At 41.0% G+C, this 18,807-nt stretch overlaps 1 protein-coding gene across 3 annotated transcripts in view; it reads left to right on the forward strand.

Moving 5' to 3' along the window:
• The window catches only part of PRAG1 (PEAK1 related, kinase-activating pseudokinase 1), a 41,823-nt gene extending 24,181 nt beyond the window's left edge, over nt 1-17,642 (forward strand). For 2 of the 3 annotated variants that reach the window (XM_088147464.1, XM_088147465.1), the window contains 3 exons: nt 8,116-8,234; nt 11,901-12,640; nt 16,297-17,641. In XM_088147464.1, the coding sequence (XP_088003590.1) occupies nt 8,116-8,234; nt 11,901-12,640; nt 16,297-17,316 (1,879 nt within the window). In that variant the 3' untranslated portion in view covers nt 17,317-17,641. Of the gene's footprint in view, nt 1-8,115; nt 8,235-11,900; nt 12,641-16,296 lie in introns of all 3 variants that reach the window. The other variant, XM_088147463.1, reaches the window with a different exon arrangement.
• The last annotated feature ends 1,165 nt before the right edge of the window (nt 17,643-18,807 follow it).

An 18,807-nucleotide genomic window follows, 5' to 3' on the forward strand; every position in this document is an offset into this window, starting at 1 on the left:
TAAACTGTAAAAAACATGTACTCTTATTGGGTACTCTTTTTTTTCCATGGGGAATTCCCTAAATTCCTGCATTCTCATGGATGAGTAAAAGCAAAATAATTACGCTCTTTTACTTTGAGCTCATGTATCCAGGCAGAGAATAGGGGATAGATATTAGGTTTGTTCAGTCATTAACGCTGAGTAATGAATATTAACATGAGTAAGAGCACCCTGCTTATGATGTATGGATGAAAATACAGCAAAAAGATTTCTACTTACATTTACTCAGACACTGATAGAGGTGGTCCTTGTTTAACAACCACTTATTCAGTGACCGTTCAAACTTATGATGGTGGAGAACGAGTGGTAGTTACAACTGGTCCTCAGAGTTCTGGCTGTCACAGCGTCCTGTCACATGATAATGATTTGTGACCTTCCCTGCCAACTTCCAACAAGCAAAGTCAATGGGGAAGCCGGCAGGAAGTTGCAAGTTGCAGTTACATGAGCTCCTCACTTAACGACTCATGTAGTCCTCTCTTAATGACAGCAACCAGGACTGCTGGAACTGCTGCTGCTAAGCGGCATGGACATGTTTTTAGATTTATGACTGCATCACTTAACAACGGGGTTTCCGGTCCCAATTAGTGTCATTAAGCAAGGACTACCTGTAGATGCTTCCATTAAATTAGGAACTCTGATTTATTGAGCTCAGGTGAATGTCAGTATCAACCCCCCCTTTTGGCTTTCCCTTCCCACATTGGGAAACTGGGATGTGGAAAGAAAGGTTGGAATTAGAGTAAGACTACCAGTTCTGGGCTTAAGAAATCCAGATAATAACTAGCTGGCAGCAAAGAGATAAGGGGAACTTTTTGATTGCATCCACTGCTCAAGTGGATTTTTGGAGTCAGGATCTGATAGCCCTAAGTCAGATCAGTTAGGGTAGCCTCATCCATCTTACTACTGTTACTTTCCCCTGTTGCAACATAATTTCGGAATACAATTATTACCTGTACTGCATCGACTGTTTGAAATGATTTGTTGATTTGGCTTAGTGTTACATATGTATTCAATAAACCATGGCTGGCCAGACAAGAGCTTGAAAACCAACTCTGTTGCTATAGCTTCTAGGCTGAGTTACTGTGACATACTTTATAAGTTGCTGCCTTTGAAAACGTCTGGAATGTTCAAAATAAAGGAATTTGGATTCCATAAAACAGTCCCTCTAACTTGAGAGAGCTGCAGTAACTTCCAATTTTTTTTTTCAGCTTCAGTTAAACTTTAGTGACCTAGATCAGTGGCCAATGAAAATACGTCAGGATCTATAGGCAGTGATGGAAATATCTGTGACTTGTAATAGGTTGTCAAAGGTTTATGACTCTTTGGTGTTTACCACTAGTTTCACTGTTGGCTCCTGTTGAAGGAACTAAAATAGATCTCACTAGAATGACATTTGCCCATCCGTACTCAACATAATATAGTTCCAAGAAATCTTAGAGAAAACGTTTTTCCATGACTCTCCTCCTGGGAAAAAGATGGGCCCTGCTTCAGATGTTGGCTTGTGAATAGAGAGAAGGCACTCCTCAAATTAGCCCCACGATGTGTTTCAGGAAAGCTGCTTGGCTGTTTATCTTGAAATGCAATTCAGGGGATGCTTAAATAAAATGGAATTAAAACTCCTGTTTTTAGAGGTTGTGTTACTTCGTTTTTAAACTCTTGGGCAGAACGGCAGAAGGAGCGGCAGAAGGGATGAACAGATGAAAGGAGTGGCAGAAGGGATGAACAGCAGAAGGGATGAATGGATAACGGAGTGGCAGAAGGGATGAACAGACCTTTGTTTCAGTTAATAGTCAGTTAATAGTCAGCGATCAAGTAATCTCACAAAACATAATCACCCTTTATCTGTTATGTAGAAGGAAAATGGATCTTTGTGTATCACTCAGAAATATGCCGCAGGCAACACTGGAAAGGGAGGATAAGATTGACAGATGTAGTAATTTTTAGCACTTAAAGCCATAACCCTTTTGAAGAGGGAACTACCATATCAAATCATATTGCTTAGGAGGATGTAGAGAGGCAGTGGGCAGCTTGTAAGCTATGTTAAACTCCAGTTCCAGCCAGTCTTGCCAGTATGGCCAGTAGTGAAGGTTGATGGAACATCTGGAGTCATAAGCCTCTGTTAGAAGCCACAATGACATTAAAACGACATCTCACACACCATGTCATTGCAAAAATAATGGAGTTACATAATTTGCAATAGGCACATCGATGACTGACACAAATTGCACGAGTGCATTATTTGTTCAATGATGTTGTGAAGTGTTTGTTGTCATTTGCCCTGCAGGATACCTATGTCTGGAGTTGTTGCTTATAATGCAGATCTTTTCTCCATCCAAATTCTGGCTTAAGAATCAAATTGTGCTGATATCCTAAATTAGAAAACATTAAGCCTGCAGTGTATGAGAGTAAATAAATAGAACTTGCTTACTCTCGCACACGCACACACAAATGTACATGATTGAGTTGTGTATCTTTTCCTTGTGTGTTCTAAGTATTCTAAACATCAGCAATTTTTCTGTACTTTGAAGAAAGCCATTCCAGATGTTATCTCCCCCCCCATTATATCTACAGAAAAACAAGTTTCTACTTCTTTAAAGATGTTTCAGTTTTGCAAAAGAAAGAAGTACCATTCAGATAAACATGGAATGTCCCCCCTCAGTTATAATTAGGGGATTTTGGTCTCCATTTTTAAGTGAGCCAATTTAATGTGCTGATTAGAATCCACCTTCCTTTTGGATCATTCACTTACTCAAGTTCTGGAACAGTGTCCTTGGCTCCATAAGTAAATGCGTGTTTTAGAGGAAGTTGCAAATAAATATTTGTATGTTCGGGATTTTTAAAAATGTAAATCAGTGTGGAAACTGGACAGAACATTTTTGTGACTGAGTAATGCAAAACTGACCAGACTGATTCATCTGACCTAGCTGTGACCTGTTTCCAAGGTGAAGGAGGGACCAGGGAGTGATCATAGAAAAGCCTTTTCTGCTCTCCCTTGCCCTTAGTCCTAATAGAAGATAGCCTCTTATTCTGTAGGCAGGTCTCTCAATAGCCAAGGAGTTTTTTGGCAGGACATACATCCTCTGAATTGTACATGCTCTTTGATGTGACTCCCATTCTTCCCCCAGTCCCAGCAGCAGTAGCATAGTGGAACTCTGTGTTTTTCTTTGCAAAACTGATAATATTTTACTTCCCTTCATCTATTACCTTCTTGATTGGATGAATATTGAACTTCTCATTTATAGCTACTGAAAAAGCGATGCTGATGAAGGTTACACTTCCAATTCAGTGAACTCTATCGGTATTCTGAGTAGACTAGCATAGGACTACTTTGCTGCACTATGTAGTCATTTACACCTGTCAAGGACACTATTCCAAAGATGCCAAGTGCCCACTTCTTTCAAATATTACCTTTGACTGAAATCTTTGCCTCACACTGTTCACACAGAATATGCATTATTCTGAATGTTGAGTAAAGCAGAAATGTACCTCTCTGCCACTCTTCAGGATAGCAAAATGCAGGGACAAAGGGAAAAGAACATCTTATTTTGATTTCAATATTTTTAAATTGTATACCTCTGTGAACTGTGATTTCCTCAAAGATCAGGGTTTGGTACTGTTTCAGAGTGAACTTTTTCTTGATTAGGACTTCACTTTTGTAGTGATTCTAACAGAATACCATTTGGTTTTATTCTGCATTTATAAGTTTTATGGTCAAGTTCAATCTGAAATTCACAGAAAATGCAAGTAAGATGTGCTGCTTATGGTTGGAGACTGGAATGCCAAATTTGGAAATAGTAAGATGGAAAACTTAGTTGGGCTGTATGACCTAGGAAATCCAGCAATTTCTTCATTGGTAGCACAATTTTCAGACAACCAACAGACAGTAGATGGAGTACACAGAAATCAATTTGACTATATTATTGGTACAGACAAGGAGGTGGAAGAGCTTGGTTGTAACAGCAAAGATGTAGTCAGAGGCTTATTTTGGAACAGATCACAAACTGCTTTTGTGCAAGTTCCAAGTTAAGTTAAAGCAAAAGAACAAAGCCAATCAGTATGAAAAATATGAACTTGAGCCCACCATTTTCAAGGAGGACATCAGAACAGTTTGGAGTCCTGAACCTCACTGATAGGGAACTAGAGGAACTATGGAATGAAATCAAAGAAATGTTAAGGATGAATGTAAAAAGCCCGGTTACCTAAGGGACCACCTCTTCCCCATGACTTCAACCCGTCCCACCCGATCACACAGAGGGGGCATGCTTCGAACCCCCTCGGTAAAAGAACTCCAATTAGTGGGGTCCAGAAGGCAGGCCTTCTCTGCTGTAGCCCCCGCTCTTTGGAATATTCTGCCTCCAGAGGTGAGATTGGCCCCCTCACTCCTGGCCTTCCGGGCGGCTTTGAAGACCTCGTTCTGCCACTTGGCCTGGGGTGGGGAGGGAATACATCAAGCGTGGGGATGGCTAGCCCCATAGAGGCCTGCTGTCTTCAGCTCCAGATCCATCATCTTCTTGGACTCTCCTCTTCTTTTTTAGTAGTGTTTTATTTAAATTTTTTATGTTTTATGTATTTATATGTATTTATGGTTTTAATGTTTTGTGTGAGCCCCCCAGAGTCCCCCATTGGGGGGAGATGGGCGGGGAGAAATTTAATAAATAAGTAAATAAATAAAAAGAGACTGCCAAAGATCAAGAAACAGAAGGAAGCAAACCGGATGTCAGAACGGTTGGTGGAAATTGCCAAGAAGAGAAGAGAAGCCAAAGCCAGAAAAATAAAGATCTCAGAAGGAATTTAACCAAGAATTTCAGAGAGCTGTTAGAAGAGATCAGAAGCAATATCATAATGACATTTGTAAAGACATTGAAGTTGGGAACAGAGCCAGAAAAAGAAGGGAAGTCTTCCAAAATATCTGTGAACTAAACTTCAAATTGGTATGGTAAAGGATGTCAATGGACTAATAATAACTGATTTCAAGATCAGACAAAGATGGAAGGAATATATTGAAATTAAAAAGTAGAGATGTCTACATGCAAGTTATCTTAGAAGATATTCCCTATTCACATTCACAAAACCCCTAGTGCTACAAAATTGTTAGATCAGTATTCCAGTCATTGCCAAGTCACAAGGCTACAGTGATAGATGAAATATCTATAGAAATACAGCAAGCAACAGAAGAAGAATCAGTAAAGGTATTAACCAACTATGTCAGCAAATCTTGAGAATGACACAGTGACCAACAGACTGCAAGAGTCAATCTATATTCCAGTACAAAGAAAAGGCAGTTAACAGAGTGTGCAAACTATTGTACAACAGTCTTAATTTCACATCTTAGCAAAATAATACTTAAAATCACTCAACACAAATTAGAGAACACAGGAAGGGAAATTCCAGATGTTCAAGCTGGTTTTAGAAAAAGGCTGAGGAACAAGAGACATTACTGCTGATGCACGTTGGATAAGCAAGAAAGCCAGAGAATACCAAAAAGAAGTCAATATGTGCTTAATTGACTAGAGAAAGGCCTTTTATCTTGTTGACCATGTCCAGTTGCGGAATGTCCTTAGAAAAACAGTAATCTATACACAGGGGAGGAAGCCATACTCCAGACCGAACATGGTGAAATAGACAGCTCCATTCAGAAGTAAGTATGGAAAATCCAAGGCACCAGAAGGACCATTAATACACAGCCACTCAGTCTTGTCAAGATTAAGATTAAGCCTATTCCTCCCCAACAGTCTCCAGGCACTGGGATAAGACCTTGACAGCATCACTTGTTCTATGCAGGGTCAGGATTTACAGTTGGGTATCATCAACTGATTCTGATAACACCTGACCTCATCCAGCAGCTTCATGCAAATATTAAAAAGGAGAGGCAAGAGCTTCAAGCCCTGTGTCACCCCACAACCAGGGTCTTCTGGCTCAGCCCCTCCTTTCCTGTCAGTGTTGACTAGAACCAAGCACAGAGAAAAGAGGAGAACCACATAACCCCATGCCTCCCAATCCTAATCTCCACAATCTGAAGGATATCATTATCAATGGTATTGAAAGTCGCTGAGAGATCTAGGAGAACCAAGATGGGTCTATTAGTAGTTGTCAACAAATGTGATCAGTGGCATCTCCATACTATGTCCCAGCCTGAAACTAACTGAAAAAGATCCAGATATTCCTTCTCCAGGGCCTTCTGAAGTTGAAGCCTGACTACCTACTCAACAGCCTTCCCCAAAAAGGGCAGGTTGGAAACTAGCCAGAAATTTTCCAGAACTGTTGGTTTCAAGCAGATAGAATTGACCACTTCCTCACTCAAAGATGAATTGAGTACTGCATATACCCAACTATTTGTCACCTTCTGGGAGGACTTAACCAGCCAGTAGCAACATGCATTGAAAAGACAGGTGCCTGGTTAACAGTCACAAGGACACTGTCCATTTCTTTAGGAATTACAGGATCAAACACTCACCAGTTAACAGTACAAGATCCGAGTCCAACATCAAGTGGGTCAGAGCAACTTTATCCATCAGATGTCTAGAGTATTCTTCACAATGTCCCTGAAGATGCTCTTGTGACCCTCCCTTCCCAGCACTAAATAACGCTATGCCGAGAGCACTGGAGGTTAATTTCTAAACTGGCAAAAACATCCGAGCTGCAGTTCCCCAAGCAGCAATGCTTTTTATCTCGCTTTTATTCCTATTCAGAAAATGCATTTTATATAAAGCATAACAGCAATGGGAATAAATAGAACTCTCTTTCCGCAGTGACTTCCTACAGTCAGTGCTGCAGTGCTTTTGCAAAGGCAGCCGGCTTGCTTTTGAAAAGAATTTCCAGTTCTGAATTGATGCCACTGAATACTCATATTCTTTTGATGAAATTGCTGTGTTGCCAGATTGTCCTGAACCAAAGTTTCAGGGTCAACTTCAAGCAATCGACTGTGTTTATTTTTATTCCAAGAGTTCCACTTTGAAGCCATGCCTTCATGCTTGTTTATGAATCTTGACTTGTTCTAGCCATGGCTTGTTATGACAAACTCAGAATCCATGTGCTATGCAAGAGAAATGTGGTGCAGTTAGAAGATGAAGAAATCCTGCAGACTCAGGGAGTCTCAGGCGGTGGTCTCTTTTCTCCTTTTGCCTAGCAACAAAGTCCATTCCTGTCCAACACCTCCCTGACCAACCTTCACTCCCAAGCCCCGTTGAGCTTTATCGCTCTTTTGCAGAAAGGAGGACTTAAAAAGGATTTCTATAAAAGGACTTTATAACAACTGGAAAGCCCAATCAAACCTTTAGCATGCTGTCCTGATTGTAACCCCTCTAGGGAGGGCTGATCAAATGCTTCTAAGAAGGAACAAAGGATTCCTAATTTAAACTTAGGTGGACAGGAATATTCCCTAGGATCAAATACATTACCAAGGGCTTACGGATGAGGAATTAGGAACTAGATAGCATGGCAAGAGTTTCATGAGGTGACTTGGGATCTATCTTTGCTTGTTGAATGAGCCTTTAGGAATAACTAGGAGTGCAGGTCCTGTGTTTGGTATATGGTCAAGATGTTTGACTGGTACTGAGAAGACACAGGTTCTACTCCCCCTCAGCCACAGAAGCTCACCAGGTGACTTTGAGCCAGTCATTTTTCTCTCAGCCCACCTACCTCACAGGGTTGTTGTTGTAGGGGGAAAAAGGGAATGCTATATGTTTTCTCTTTTGTTTATGGATGAAAGATTGGGAGGGAGGGTTGATCAGTGCACTCCAGCCTGCCAAGGAATGAAGTGGGTTAGTTAGCTCAGACTTATGTGGTATTCCCTAAACTGTCATCTATCCAGACATTAACAAATGTAGTACTTGCTTAGGTTTACAAATCTACCACTACTCCTTTAGCTGGCTGTTTCTGTTATATGTCTTGTTGCTGTGAGAGGCCGTTCTGTTTATATGTACTACACCTTGAACGAAATAGGTGTAGACAAATGCAAACTGAAGCAAAGCTGGCGGAATCAAGGGACTCTCAAACAGACCTGCTATAATGCTTCAAAAGCAATGTGTCTATTGCATACATTTACCATATTTTTATGGCATATTTCCCCCAAAATTCTAGGCGCCATCTACAAACAGTAAAAAATGGTGAACTGGAGCAGCTCAACAGCGATTCTACTGAGAGCCTCAGGGGATCCACAGCCAGCTTGAATTTGGATACAAAGGCATTCAGTGGTGGAGGTAGTTAAATTTTGTGTAATTGTGTGGGATTGTGGTGATTATGAAAGAAACACATTCTACAGATGGAATGATTGGTACTTCCCATTTCTTCAGTTGATCCAAAAACAAACTTGTCCTATAAAATCAGCTTGCCATTTCTCCATGGAATCTTTGGACCAGTCTTCTTGGGAGGAGAAGTACTAAAGGCTTATGGTGATTTGTAAAGCTTATTGGTTCACAAACTGGGCAGGTATTAAGGGATGCAAAAATGCACCAGTAAGTGGTGAAGGAAATTAATACAACTCAGTCATTCATTCATTCATCTGGAACATTTATTTGACCACCCAAGTCAAACAACATAGGTGGCACACAAAATCATTAAACAAAAATACAAATGGAAAAGAATAACTACCATTAAAGCAAACTAAAACAATTAAATGGCAATCAGGACTAAAATATATTATAACTCACCAATTGGGAATTCTATTCATCCTGACCCAAGAATCTGGGAAAAGGGCCAGATCTTAACTACCTTTTTAAAGACCTGCAGGGTTGGGAACTAACCCTACAACACAAGGGAGACCATTCCAAAGGAAGGCAGAGCCAGCCCCCTGAAAAAAGACAGAGCTGACTTCCTCCTCAGCTAAATGTAAATTCTGTTTTCCATATTTCCTGGTACATATTGATATGGGCTGCAAAGTAGTTTTCTAGGGTGCTTATGTAGACTGCTATTAATGGGTTTATTCAACTTCTCTGTTGCCCTCTGCAAATTGAGAATGCTCCATGTAGAGACATGCTGCAGGGGAAGAAGAGTTTCCATAGGCAAGAAGGTGCCCTTTAGGGAAAAATTATCCAGCCTTATTTTTTCATTGAGGAATCTGTAAGAAGCTTCTGAAGACCCTCTAGTAATATAGCATGAAAGTCATAATAGGAAAATACATTTTTCCCAATTTAGTAATTGTGTAATTGGGTGATAGAGCAAACTATAGAACTGCCTGCATACCATTAGAAATAAAATGTAAAGAGGGTCCTGTTAGCCTTTTTCCCACACAGTTCTCTCACACAGATGAGACAGCTTGCTATATCATGACAGGATTTTCTGCACTGCAGTTGGGAGGCAAATCAAATCAGTGGATAATGCAAAACTAGAAAAAGCAAGCACCTTTATTCATAACATTTTCTTAAAGCATGAATTTAATTTTAGAAGGAGAATGCTCCTTAGTTCCAGAAATTTAGGAAACACCATATATTAACTGTTAAAGAATGCCATGCTTCAGCCAACATTGGTTTTCCAGTATCTGATGCTGAGCAGGTAGGCGTTTTACCAAGTTCTCATATGGCTTACTTTCTGCTTAAATGTTTACCCTGTCCCAGCTTCATTTATTTGTCTAGGGCAGACAGTAGTGCTCATCTACATGACAAAATGTCACATCATCTTCAAAACACTGTATGGCATTGACTTCTACCTTCCAATAGTGTTTCTTTATTACACTTGGTGATTCATTTCCAGTATCAGTCAGTTCATTACAGTCTTAGATTGGTACACCCATATGAAGGGGTTAGACTTAGTTTCCAGTGCAGAACTTGCTGGAAATATGCTTTGAACTCCACACTTCAATTTTAAGGTTGTTGCTGCTACTAGTACTTGATCTGAAAATATGGATGACTTCCCCCACCTTCTTCAAAACATTCTCCCCAAAAACGGGAGGTGAGAGATGAAACAAAAGTTGTCCAAAATGATTGAATCAAGAAAAGAACTCATCAAGAGGGGGTGTACCACTGCCTCCTTCAAAGCGGATGGCATAACCCCCTTCCTCAAAGAAATATTAACCACCTCCCAAAACTAGTCCTACATACTGTACCTAATCACCCTTACAAACCAGATGGGTCTAGATCCAAACCATGGGTGGCAGAGCTTATGCTAGAGAAAGTCTATCTAAATCCTTGGCCTCCAGAAGTTCAAAAGAATCCCAGATGGACTCACAAGATGGCACTTGAATTATCTCATTAGATCTTGCCCAAGTGATATTCAACATTGTGTAAATCTGAGCAATTTTATCCACAGAAAAACTCACAAACATGTCACAAAAGGCCTTCAAAACTATCTTCACCCTGGATTTCCCCCAGAGGGAGAAAGGATCATCTTAAAATTGCTGACAGATGGAAGTCTGCAGATGCAATAAATAAAGATATGCTTTGCTAGCCTTAACACCATGGTATACACCCAAACATGGGTACACAATTATGTTGATTCATATTCATTCTTCATTTTCCATGGCCATTGCTGTAGGCATATCTTCACCTCCTGCAGCTCCTCAATAAACCAAGGAGTCTGCTAGAATCTGCATGGGAAGAGAGGCCGCTGGGGGGCAAGGTGAATGGCTATATATCTGAGTAAGTCTAAGTTAGAATGCTGATTGCAAGGATTAGACTGTTCTTGGGAATCCAAAAGTAGATTGGAATGTTCAGTTACTGCAGGCATCAGAAGACCAAATGTGCTTCTGCAGGTAGGTGCTAACTATTCAATTTACTTTAGTGCTGACTCCACCAATAACAAACAAATCAATGCCAACAACAGCAACCACCAAGAGACTTGCAGGCATACCTTATGTATTTCAGGATTTGCGAGAGCTTGTTTCAGCAGCAGAAAGAATGATTGGGGAACAAAGCAGAAAGGGGTGTTATCAATATGCATAGAGTTTGTGCAACTTCACCAGCACCCAAAAATGCAAGGCATTCTAATAATTCCAGCAGGAGCAAGAAGGAACCTTAGGGATAACCCCAGGGGAAGTCAGCAGGTTGGGAAACGCTATGTTTCTCTCACACAAACACTTTAAAGGCCTGCCAGCCTAACTGGTCCTGTCCTCATTGATCCCATTTCTTCTTCCACAGAAAGTAACCCTGCTAGAAACACTATGTGCCCATGTTACGTTCACTATAGATGGAGAAATAGAGCACTGGTATGGTTAATAGTTCTGCCACAAAATGGGAAGTTGTTTGCAATGCTGTCTGGCTACTTCCCCAAAGTCAGAGGATAGGGCATGTCAAAGAGTATGTGGCATATTTACAAGCTGACACGAGCAAGAACAAGAAAAATGAGATCATTTTTGCCTACTTTGCTCAAATACAAGGAGGATACAGCTCACCAAAACACCAGTAGGATTCCAAAGATCAAGTCACACAAGAACTTGGGGGGGGGGGGGAGGAATGGAATACAGCATAGGACATGTGCTGTACAGATCATGTGCTGCATCTGTAAGATATAGCAGAAACATCTGGTCCAGTTTGTGACCAATTTTGTCATTTATAGAGTGAATTGAGCCCTGGATCCATTACTGTGTTGTCTCCACTGATAATCCAGCACTAATTTGGGTGCACAGAGAAACTGCTGCAACAGGGATACTGGAGTAGAGAGATTTTTATCTTTATTTATTTATCAGTGGTGGTGGTTGCTTAACAGGCCACTGTTGCCCAGGTCAGTGACACTGATGTGGGAAGTCATTTGTTCCCATACCATATTTAGATAAGCCCTTTTTAAATATATTCTCAGTAAGTGATACTGTTCTTTGCTTCTTTGCTTCATTTTTAGATATAACTTGATACTAGAGCTCACATTGTAAAATGTCTTTATCCATGCTGCCAAGACTTTCTGGCTTATAATCAGTTTACTGTCTACATGTATTTCAGGAGAATTATGTAAAATGAGTCTTCATTCATCCACCCATCCCGAGAAACCTGTGTTTCCTTCAGTTCATTTCTCTGCATGTTTGACTGAAAACACACCACCATGCAAAACTGTAGAGCCACCCCCTCTGCCCCAAAAGAAAACTGTCAGTAGAGCTCTTTCATCACCCGATGGATTTTATTGGGGCTCATCCTCTCCATCAAAAGCAGCAGTTTTTACAAGCCTCAAGTTGAACTCTAGTCAGTCGGAAAGTAACGTCTGTATCCAAGAAGAACCTCTGTTTTGTTCTAACTTGGGAATTAACCATCATACAATTTCTTCCTCTGAGTCTCTGGGAAAAAACTTCAAAGGGTCCACTTCTCCATTCCCATGTTCAACTAAGAACAGCAACCTTTGCAGCTTTCAGAATCGAAACCTTCCGTCTCGTTCTTCCTCGCAGCACAGTATGTCCATCCAGGTCTCCTCAGGTTCTAGCCTTCAGCTCCATAATCTCTTCAGCAACATCAACAGCAAAGAAAGCATGTATACCAAGTTAGGAGGACTCTATGCAGAATCCTTGCGCCGCCTGGTTTCAAAATGTGAAGATTATTTTATGCATGATCAAAGAAGTGAGCTGCGTTTCAGTGAGAACTACTGGCCTTTCTTCAAACTAACCTGCAACAAACCGTGCTGTAATGCAGGAGATGCTGTATATTTCTGTGCAACGTGTGCCAAGGATCCTTCTAGCACTTATGCAGTGAAGGTAAGTAGTTGCAGAATATCATTTTGTAATGTAGGGACAGGAAACATTTCTCATTCCTGTCATCCCCCAGGGAATGCATCCAGCCAAAAGTGGGTTCAGCTAAAGTCAGAGTCAAGAAGGAGCAGGTGCTCCCACCCTGCAGAGTCCTTTTTGTTTTTGTGACACTTGACACAACTGGAGGAGGAGACAACTCTCTAGAAGCAATGGAAAGGTCCACAGAGCATGCGATCTTGAGGTCTGCATAATTCTCCCCAGTTGCAGTGGCTGTTAGTTCTTCTTGCTGGTCTCTTGCTTGTGGGAAGTGGGGCCTGGTTATAGTTTCTGACCTCTAACGTTAGTCTTGAGAACGTTCCTAGGTCTTAAATGCATCCCCTTCAGTCACTTTTGAGTGGCTTTGCTTGAGGTGAAATATAAGCAGATCATGAGACTTTGAGAATATCACCAGTTTCGTTTGCTTTGTCTTGCTTTGTCTGGGTAACCTAGTCAGAGTACTTTCACTAGTCTGATTTAAACGCTAAAAACAGTTGCTCTCTTTCAAAATTTCTCAGGGGTGGCCTGGGAAAATCTGCAGGTTTGCTTGAATGTAGGGTTAAACAGAAATATGCCATCAGTTTCTTTTTTTTCTTTTTTCTTCTTCTATTCTGATCAAAATATTTTTGGCCCTCAGTTTGAGGTCTTTTTGGAGATTTTGCCTGGATTAGCCAGTTCCCTTCAAATTTTGCTTCAGGCAAAGTTCAGGAGCAAATAGCACCTAGCAGGATCAAGCCCATTGGGAAACCAGTATGGATTAAGAAGGTGAGCTTTAAAAAAAACAGCCAGGGTGACAAATGCAGGGAATTACTAACTCCAGAATGCCAAGTTGGAGCAAACAGAAATTAAAAAGAAATCTCTCTGATGGTGTTGACAAGAAAGGAGAGTTCCTGAGCCTCTGCCAACATGCTTGGCACCAACAGTTCCCCTTCCTTTAACAGGGAAGTGAAGTGTCTGGAGTCAGGCCAAGAGGGTGTAGCTGGGATTGTTGCCATGGCACCCTTTTAGTGCCAGGAGAGCAGAACAACCAGGAAGCAAGTCTTGACCCCTCCAACACCATTTGAACAAGAACTGGTGCCAAGAATTTGACGAGGCCCTGAATTCCTGTGAATCATGGGAATCCTCCATGGGTGCAAATGACTCGTCCTTTCCAAGACATTTGGCAATGCAGGACAGGATTTCCAGAGGCTTCCTTGTGCTCAAACCCACCAGAAAGCCTGGGACTGCCGTTGTAGTTGCCACCTTCTTTCTGGCTTATGTTTCTCCAAGTTTTTAAAGGGTGCCCTGGTATAGTTGCACACCCTTAAGAAACAATGCCACCATCTTTTTTTTTTTCAGGGATGAGAACTGAGCACTTTTTCAGATAATTTCACCAGCATAATTTTTATTGTCGCTTCCTGCTCTTGGTTCTAGATAAGGTTACATCTTTTTAATTCAAAGAGGCTATAGATGGTCTTTATAAAGAAGTCGAAAACCTGTATAACTTTAGTTCTGCTGATCTCTTTGCCATTTGTGGATAGTAGCCTTAACTTTCAATGCTGTGCACGAAGTGTTGTCTGCATGCATCCCAGTTTCACAAAGGAAAGGGCTTGGTCTCCTGTCACTCAAGCAATCACACTTGGCGTGGATTCACAATGGGTGTTTAAAATAGAGCGTGCAATTGCTAGGAAAGGAAATAAGCCTTTTTTTGTGTTCATTGCAGACCACACGTGTGTGTGCCTGTGCTACAAAATGTGCCTTTATTGTCTCATGCTGGCAGACTGTAGCATCATAAAGCTGAGCCCAAACAACTACGATCTAAGTTAGGCTGCTGTGCACAACTTCCTCATGGGAAAATGTAGTTCAGCAATTTGGGGGAATCCTTTCATTTTTCACTGCTGAAATATTTTTGACTGACATATTTCATGACTTAGCCACTGAGCTGAGTAGTTTTCCCCTTACGCCTGTGATAACTGTGGCAGAAAAGAAAGCACAGTTCATAAAAAAAGACAGGATAATAATAACAACAGTAATAATTACAAAAAAAAAGTCTGGATAATGGACATTGCAATGCCTGGAGACAGCAGAATAGAAGAGAAAGAACTGGAGAAAATCACAAAATATAAAGACCTGCAAATAGAAGTAGAACGACTATGGCAAAAGAAAGTAAAGATAGTACCAATAGTTATAGGCGCTTTAGGTGCAATCCCAAAACATCTGGAGCACCACAACACCATCGGCGTTGACAAAATCACCATCAGTCAATTGCAAAAGGCAGCTTTACTTGGAACAGCTTATATAGCCTGCAACGATACCTTTAACACCATCAAACAACATCTGCCTATTCCAGGTCCTTGGGAAGGACTCAATAGGTGGATAAAAATGCCAAATCCAGTCTAAACTTCTGGCTGACTGTGCGACCAAACAACAATATCATCACTACCTGAAGTCAGCCTCAATTTCAGCAGCAATTTCAGGCCTTAATTTTGAGCTAAAATATGGGTCCTTTCATGGAATAATAGACCATTTTGCTTTATTTAAATTAATCATTATGTTGAATATGGAAAATTGGAGCATTACACATAATATCCAACATCCTCTTTCTTTTCATGTGCCATTTGCAGGAGATGGGTGGGATAGCCATGCAAAATTTCAGACTTTTAGCATTTTCCACACAATGCAAGAAGGCCCAGAGTTTTCCTCTGTCTTTATTTTTTTAATCCAAGCTAATAATGAGAATGGTTCTTTGGGTAAATTGTAACCAGGAAGAGATATAAACGAACCCTCCTATAGAAGTCCTTTTAACGACAGTGTTGGGAGATCTTTCAGTGTAGTAGACTTAATGGATTATTCATATAACAACTTCATTTTTCTGTGGATATTCCTAAAGTTTTGGATCCTGGTGTGTGTGTGTCTGCTTGAAACAAAACAATAAATCAACTTGTATTTGAAGAAAGAGATAAAAAGCAATAGCAATGAAAACCATATTTTTACTTATGGGATTCCAATAGAAATGGAGAAATTAAGAACAATTATCAGTAATATTAATTGTAGTAATAACAACAACAATATAACAGTGTCAATCTGCATGACACTTTACAGAGTATCATAAGGAAAAAAACAGTCTTGGAGCTATACTGTCTCCATTTAGATTAGATTTACGGAGAGGGTTTAGAAAGGGAAGGGGGGAATGAGAAAAACCTAAGAGAGCAAGCCAGTACCAGCAGGTTCACATGTAATTACTCAGTAGGGGTCAAGTGATATAAAAACTAGGAGGGTTGAGCCTTCTGCTCAATCTTAGCTACCTGTCATTCACATTTAGCAGTGATTGGCAGCTTGGTGCTGTCAAGGGTTTTGGAATTCAATTTATGTCAGACCCAGTAACCATGATATAAAAGCTAGGGACTGTGGGAACCATAGTCTGAAATATCCGAAGTTGTTCTTTAGTCCAAAATTTCTATAGATTGAATGTTTCTCAGATGCCACCTTCGTGGCTCACCTACTTTCCCACTCAGCTGTTGGGTTATTCTGCTTCCTGCTAATTGCTTTAACAAGTACCTTTGTCTCTGGATCTATTTCTTTGTTTCCTAATCGGTCCCCAGATGTTAATGATATTTCCAATCTTTGCTTGTATTGTTTGCTCATAGATATGTACATTTCAAGACATTAAAGCTGCAGCATCCTGCATTAGCCCTTCTGTTCCCGTTCACTTCAATATCCAGCAGGACTGTGGGCATTTTGTAGCCTCTGTGCCCTCCAGCATGGTGAAAAATACTTCCATGGACAGCCAGTGTCCTTCCCATGCTGCCACTGAGCAAGAGTGTGTGGTTGTCATTACCCGTGAAGTGCCGCACCAGACTGCTGCTGACTTTGTGGGACTTGCTGAGACTTTCCATAAAGATGAGCCAGACCAGTATGAGAGGAGAGTGTGTTTCCTGTTGCTACAGCTCTGCAATGGGTTGGAGCACCTTAAAGAACACAGTGTCATTCACAGAGATCTCTGCCTAGAAAACCTACTGCTGGTGCGCTGCAAACCTTTTGTAGGCTGCAGCAGGACCAAAAATGACAAGCACCTGCCAAGGCTCCTCATCACCAATTTTTTAAAAGCCATGCAAAATCCAGGTACCAGTGAATCCAAAGCAAACAAGAACCAGGCCCGGTTAGCTCCAGAGATTGTATCTGCCTCCCAGTTCAAAAAGTTTGATGAATTCCAAACCGGCATTCTCATCTATGAGCTTCTGCACCAGCCTAACCCATTTGAAGTTCAGACCCACCTCAGAGAACAAGGATACAACCAGGCTGACCTCCCTGCTCTTCCCAACCTTTCCATTTATTCCCATGGGCTCCAGAAGCTTGCACACTTGCTCCTGGAAGCAGACCCGATCAGACGTATCCACATCACAGAAGCAAAGCGGATTCTGCAGTGTCTGCTCTGGGGTCCTAGGAAAGACTTAACAGATCAACCACTAAAGCACAAGGAGGCCCTTCATGGAGTTCTTCAGAATTGGATTGACATGAAACGGGCCTTGTTGATGATGAAGTTTGCCGAGAGGGCAGTGGATGTAGAGCATAGCGTTCAGCTGGAAGACTGGCTTTGTTGCCAGTATCTAGCCTCTGCAGATCCCTCTTCTCTCTTCAGGTCTCTGAAGCTTCTTCAGCTCCTTTGATCTCTGTAGCATTTTCAAACCTGGCATTGGTTCTGACAGAAACTGACAGGAGTTTACTTAGGGGTGCACACCACATTTTTCCTTTGTGTAAAGTTAACTGACTAAAATTGACTATGTTTCCTATAGAAACACATATCAATTTTTTAAAAGAAAATATGCATTTTATGATAACTGTTATTATGAATGTTATAAAAATGTAAACAGTGTTATCTAAAATCCACCTCCAAGTAACTCTTGAAGGCACTGTTAAAGTATTTTTTCCAGTTTGAAGGAGTTTGTTCTTGTAAGATGTTTTGTTGTTATTTTCATGTGAAATAGATTTAAGTTAAAACAACATCAGCGTTCTGTTTTATTTCTGTGGGTTAAAGAAAAACATTCAGGGAGAACTGCGTAGCTAGGTCCCAGCAATGCTGCCTCGAAATTGCATCTTACTAAACCACTGAAACCATTCCTTTCAGTCCTGTTCCAATTCCATCTTGCCTGTTTGGGTTGACAACTGCTTAGAGAATACAGAAGCAGAGAATGATGGGATCTTTCAGGAAAGAGAAATGGAAAGTTGAGCAATAGGAAAATCTCTTTAGGGTTAGCTTCAGAACCACATTCAGCAGCGATTTCAGGCTCTTTTTCAAGGGCAGACCCATGTACAGTGAACTACAATAATTTCACTGCAAGGTGACCCCATAGTGGAGCTCCTGGGGGCCAACCTTTCCTCTCCTGTTGCCATCATCAGGTCCTGCTCACTCAGGCAAATACTGATTTGCAGGTGGTCCAGAAGAATACTTTAGCAATACCCTCTCCAAACTCCTGGTTTTATATTCCTAATTGTTCCTTGGGCATTTCTTTGGAAGCATTCTCTTTTCTTCTTGTTAGACAAGATTCTGTCTCTTCCAGTCTTTTTCTTGAACGTACCAAGGATCTCTTGGCATAGCAATATCTCCCCTTCTGACTGAGCTGCTTTTACTGTGATTCTGAGTACAGTGATCATTGCAAATGCTGAAGAAACCTAATCTGCCTGATTCTCCAACTTCCTTTTAACCAACTCCTTCATTTTTGCCTCATTTGAAACCACATGTGATTATGTTGGGCTTGCTTAGCAATTTTTGGTTTATATATAGATTATCTATTTCTAAATTTTACAAATCAAGATCCTATACGTTTCAAAGTATAAGGCAGGGATGGACAATCCAAACCTAGGGCTGCATATAGCTTCCCAAGCCCATGTTTCAGAGCCCCTATGACCTTCTCATCAACTTCCAGCTACAGATGCTGATGATGCATGGCACAGTTTCCCACTGTTTTAGGACAAAGGACATAAGAAAATTGTGATGTATTCCCCAGAACAAACTTAAAATCTAAAGATTACTTAACAGTCTCTATAAATCACCTCCCTCAGCTTTGTTCATATGCATAAGGTAGCTCTACCCATTTCACGTCATTGTCTACCAACTGCAGTCCTCACTGCCACCAGCCAGTGATAAATACAGCCTCTGG

The sequence above is a fragment of the Python bivittatus genome, unplaced genomic scaffold, assembly GCF_059951505.1.
Source record: "Python bivittatus isolate LINGU-HERP-01145 unplaced genomic scaffold, Pbiv_v1 ctg000520_np1212, whole genome shotgun sequence".
Lineage (NCBI taxonomy): Eukaryota > Metazoa > Chordata > Lepidosauria > Squamata > Pythonidae > Python > Python bivittatus.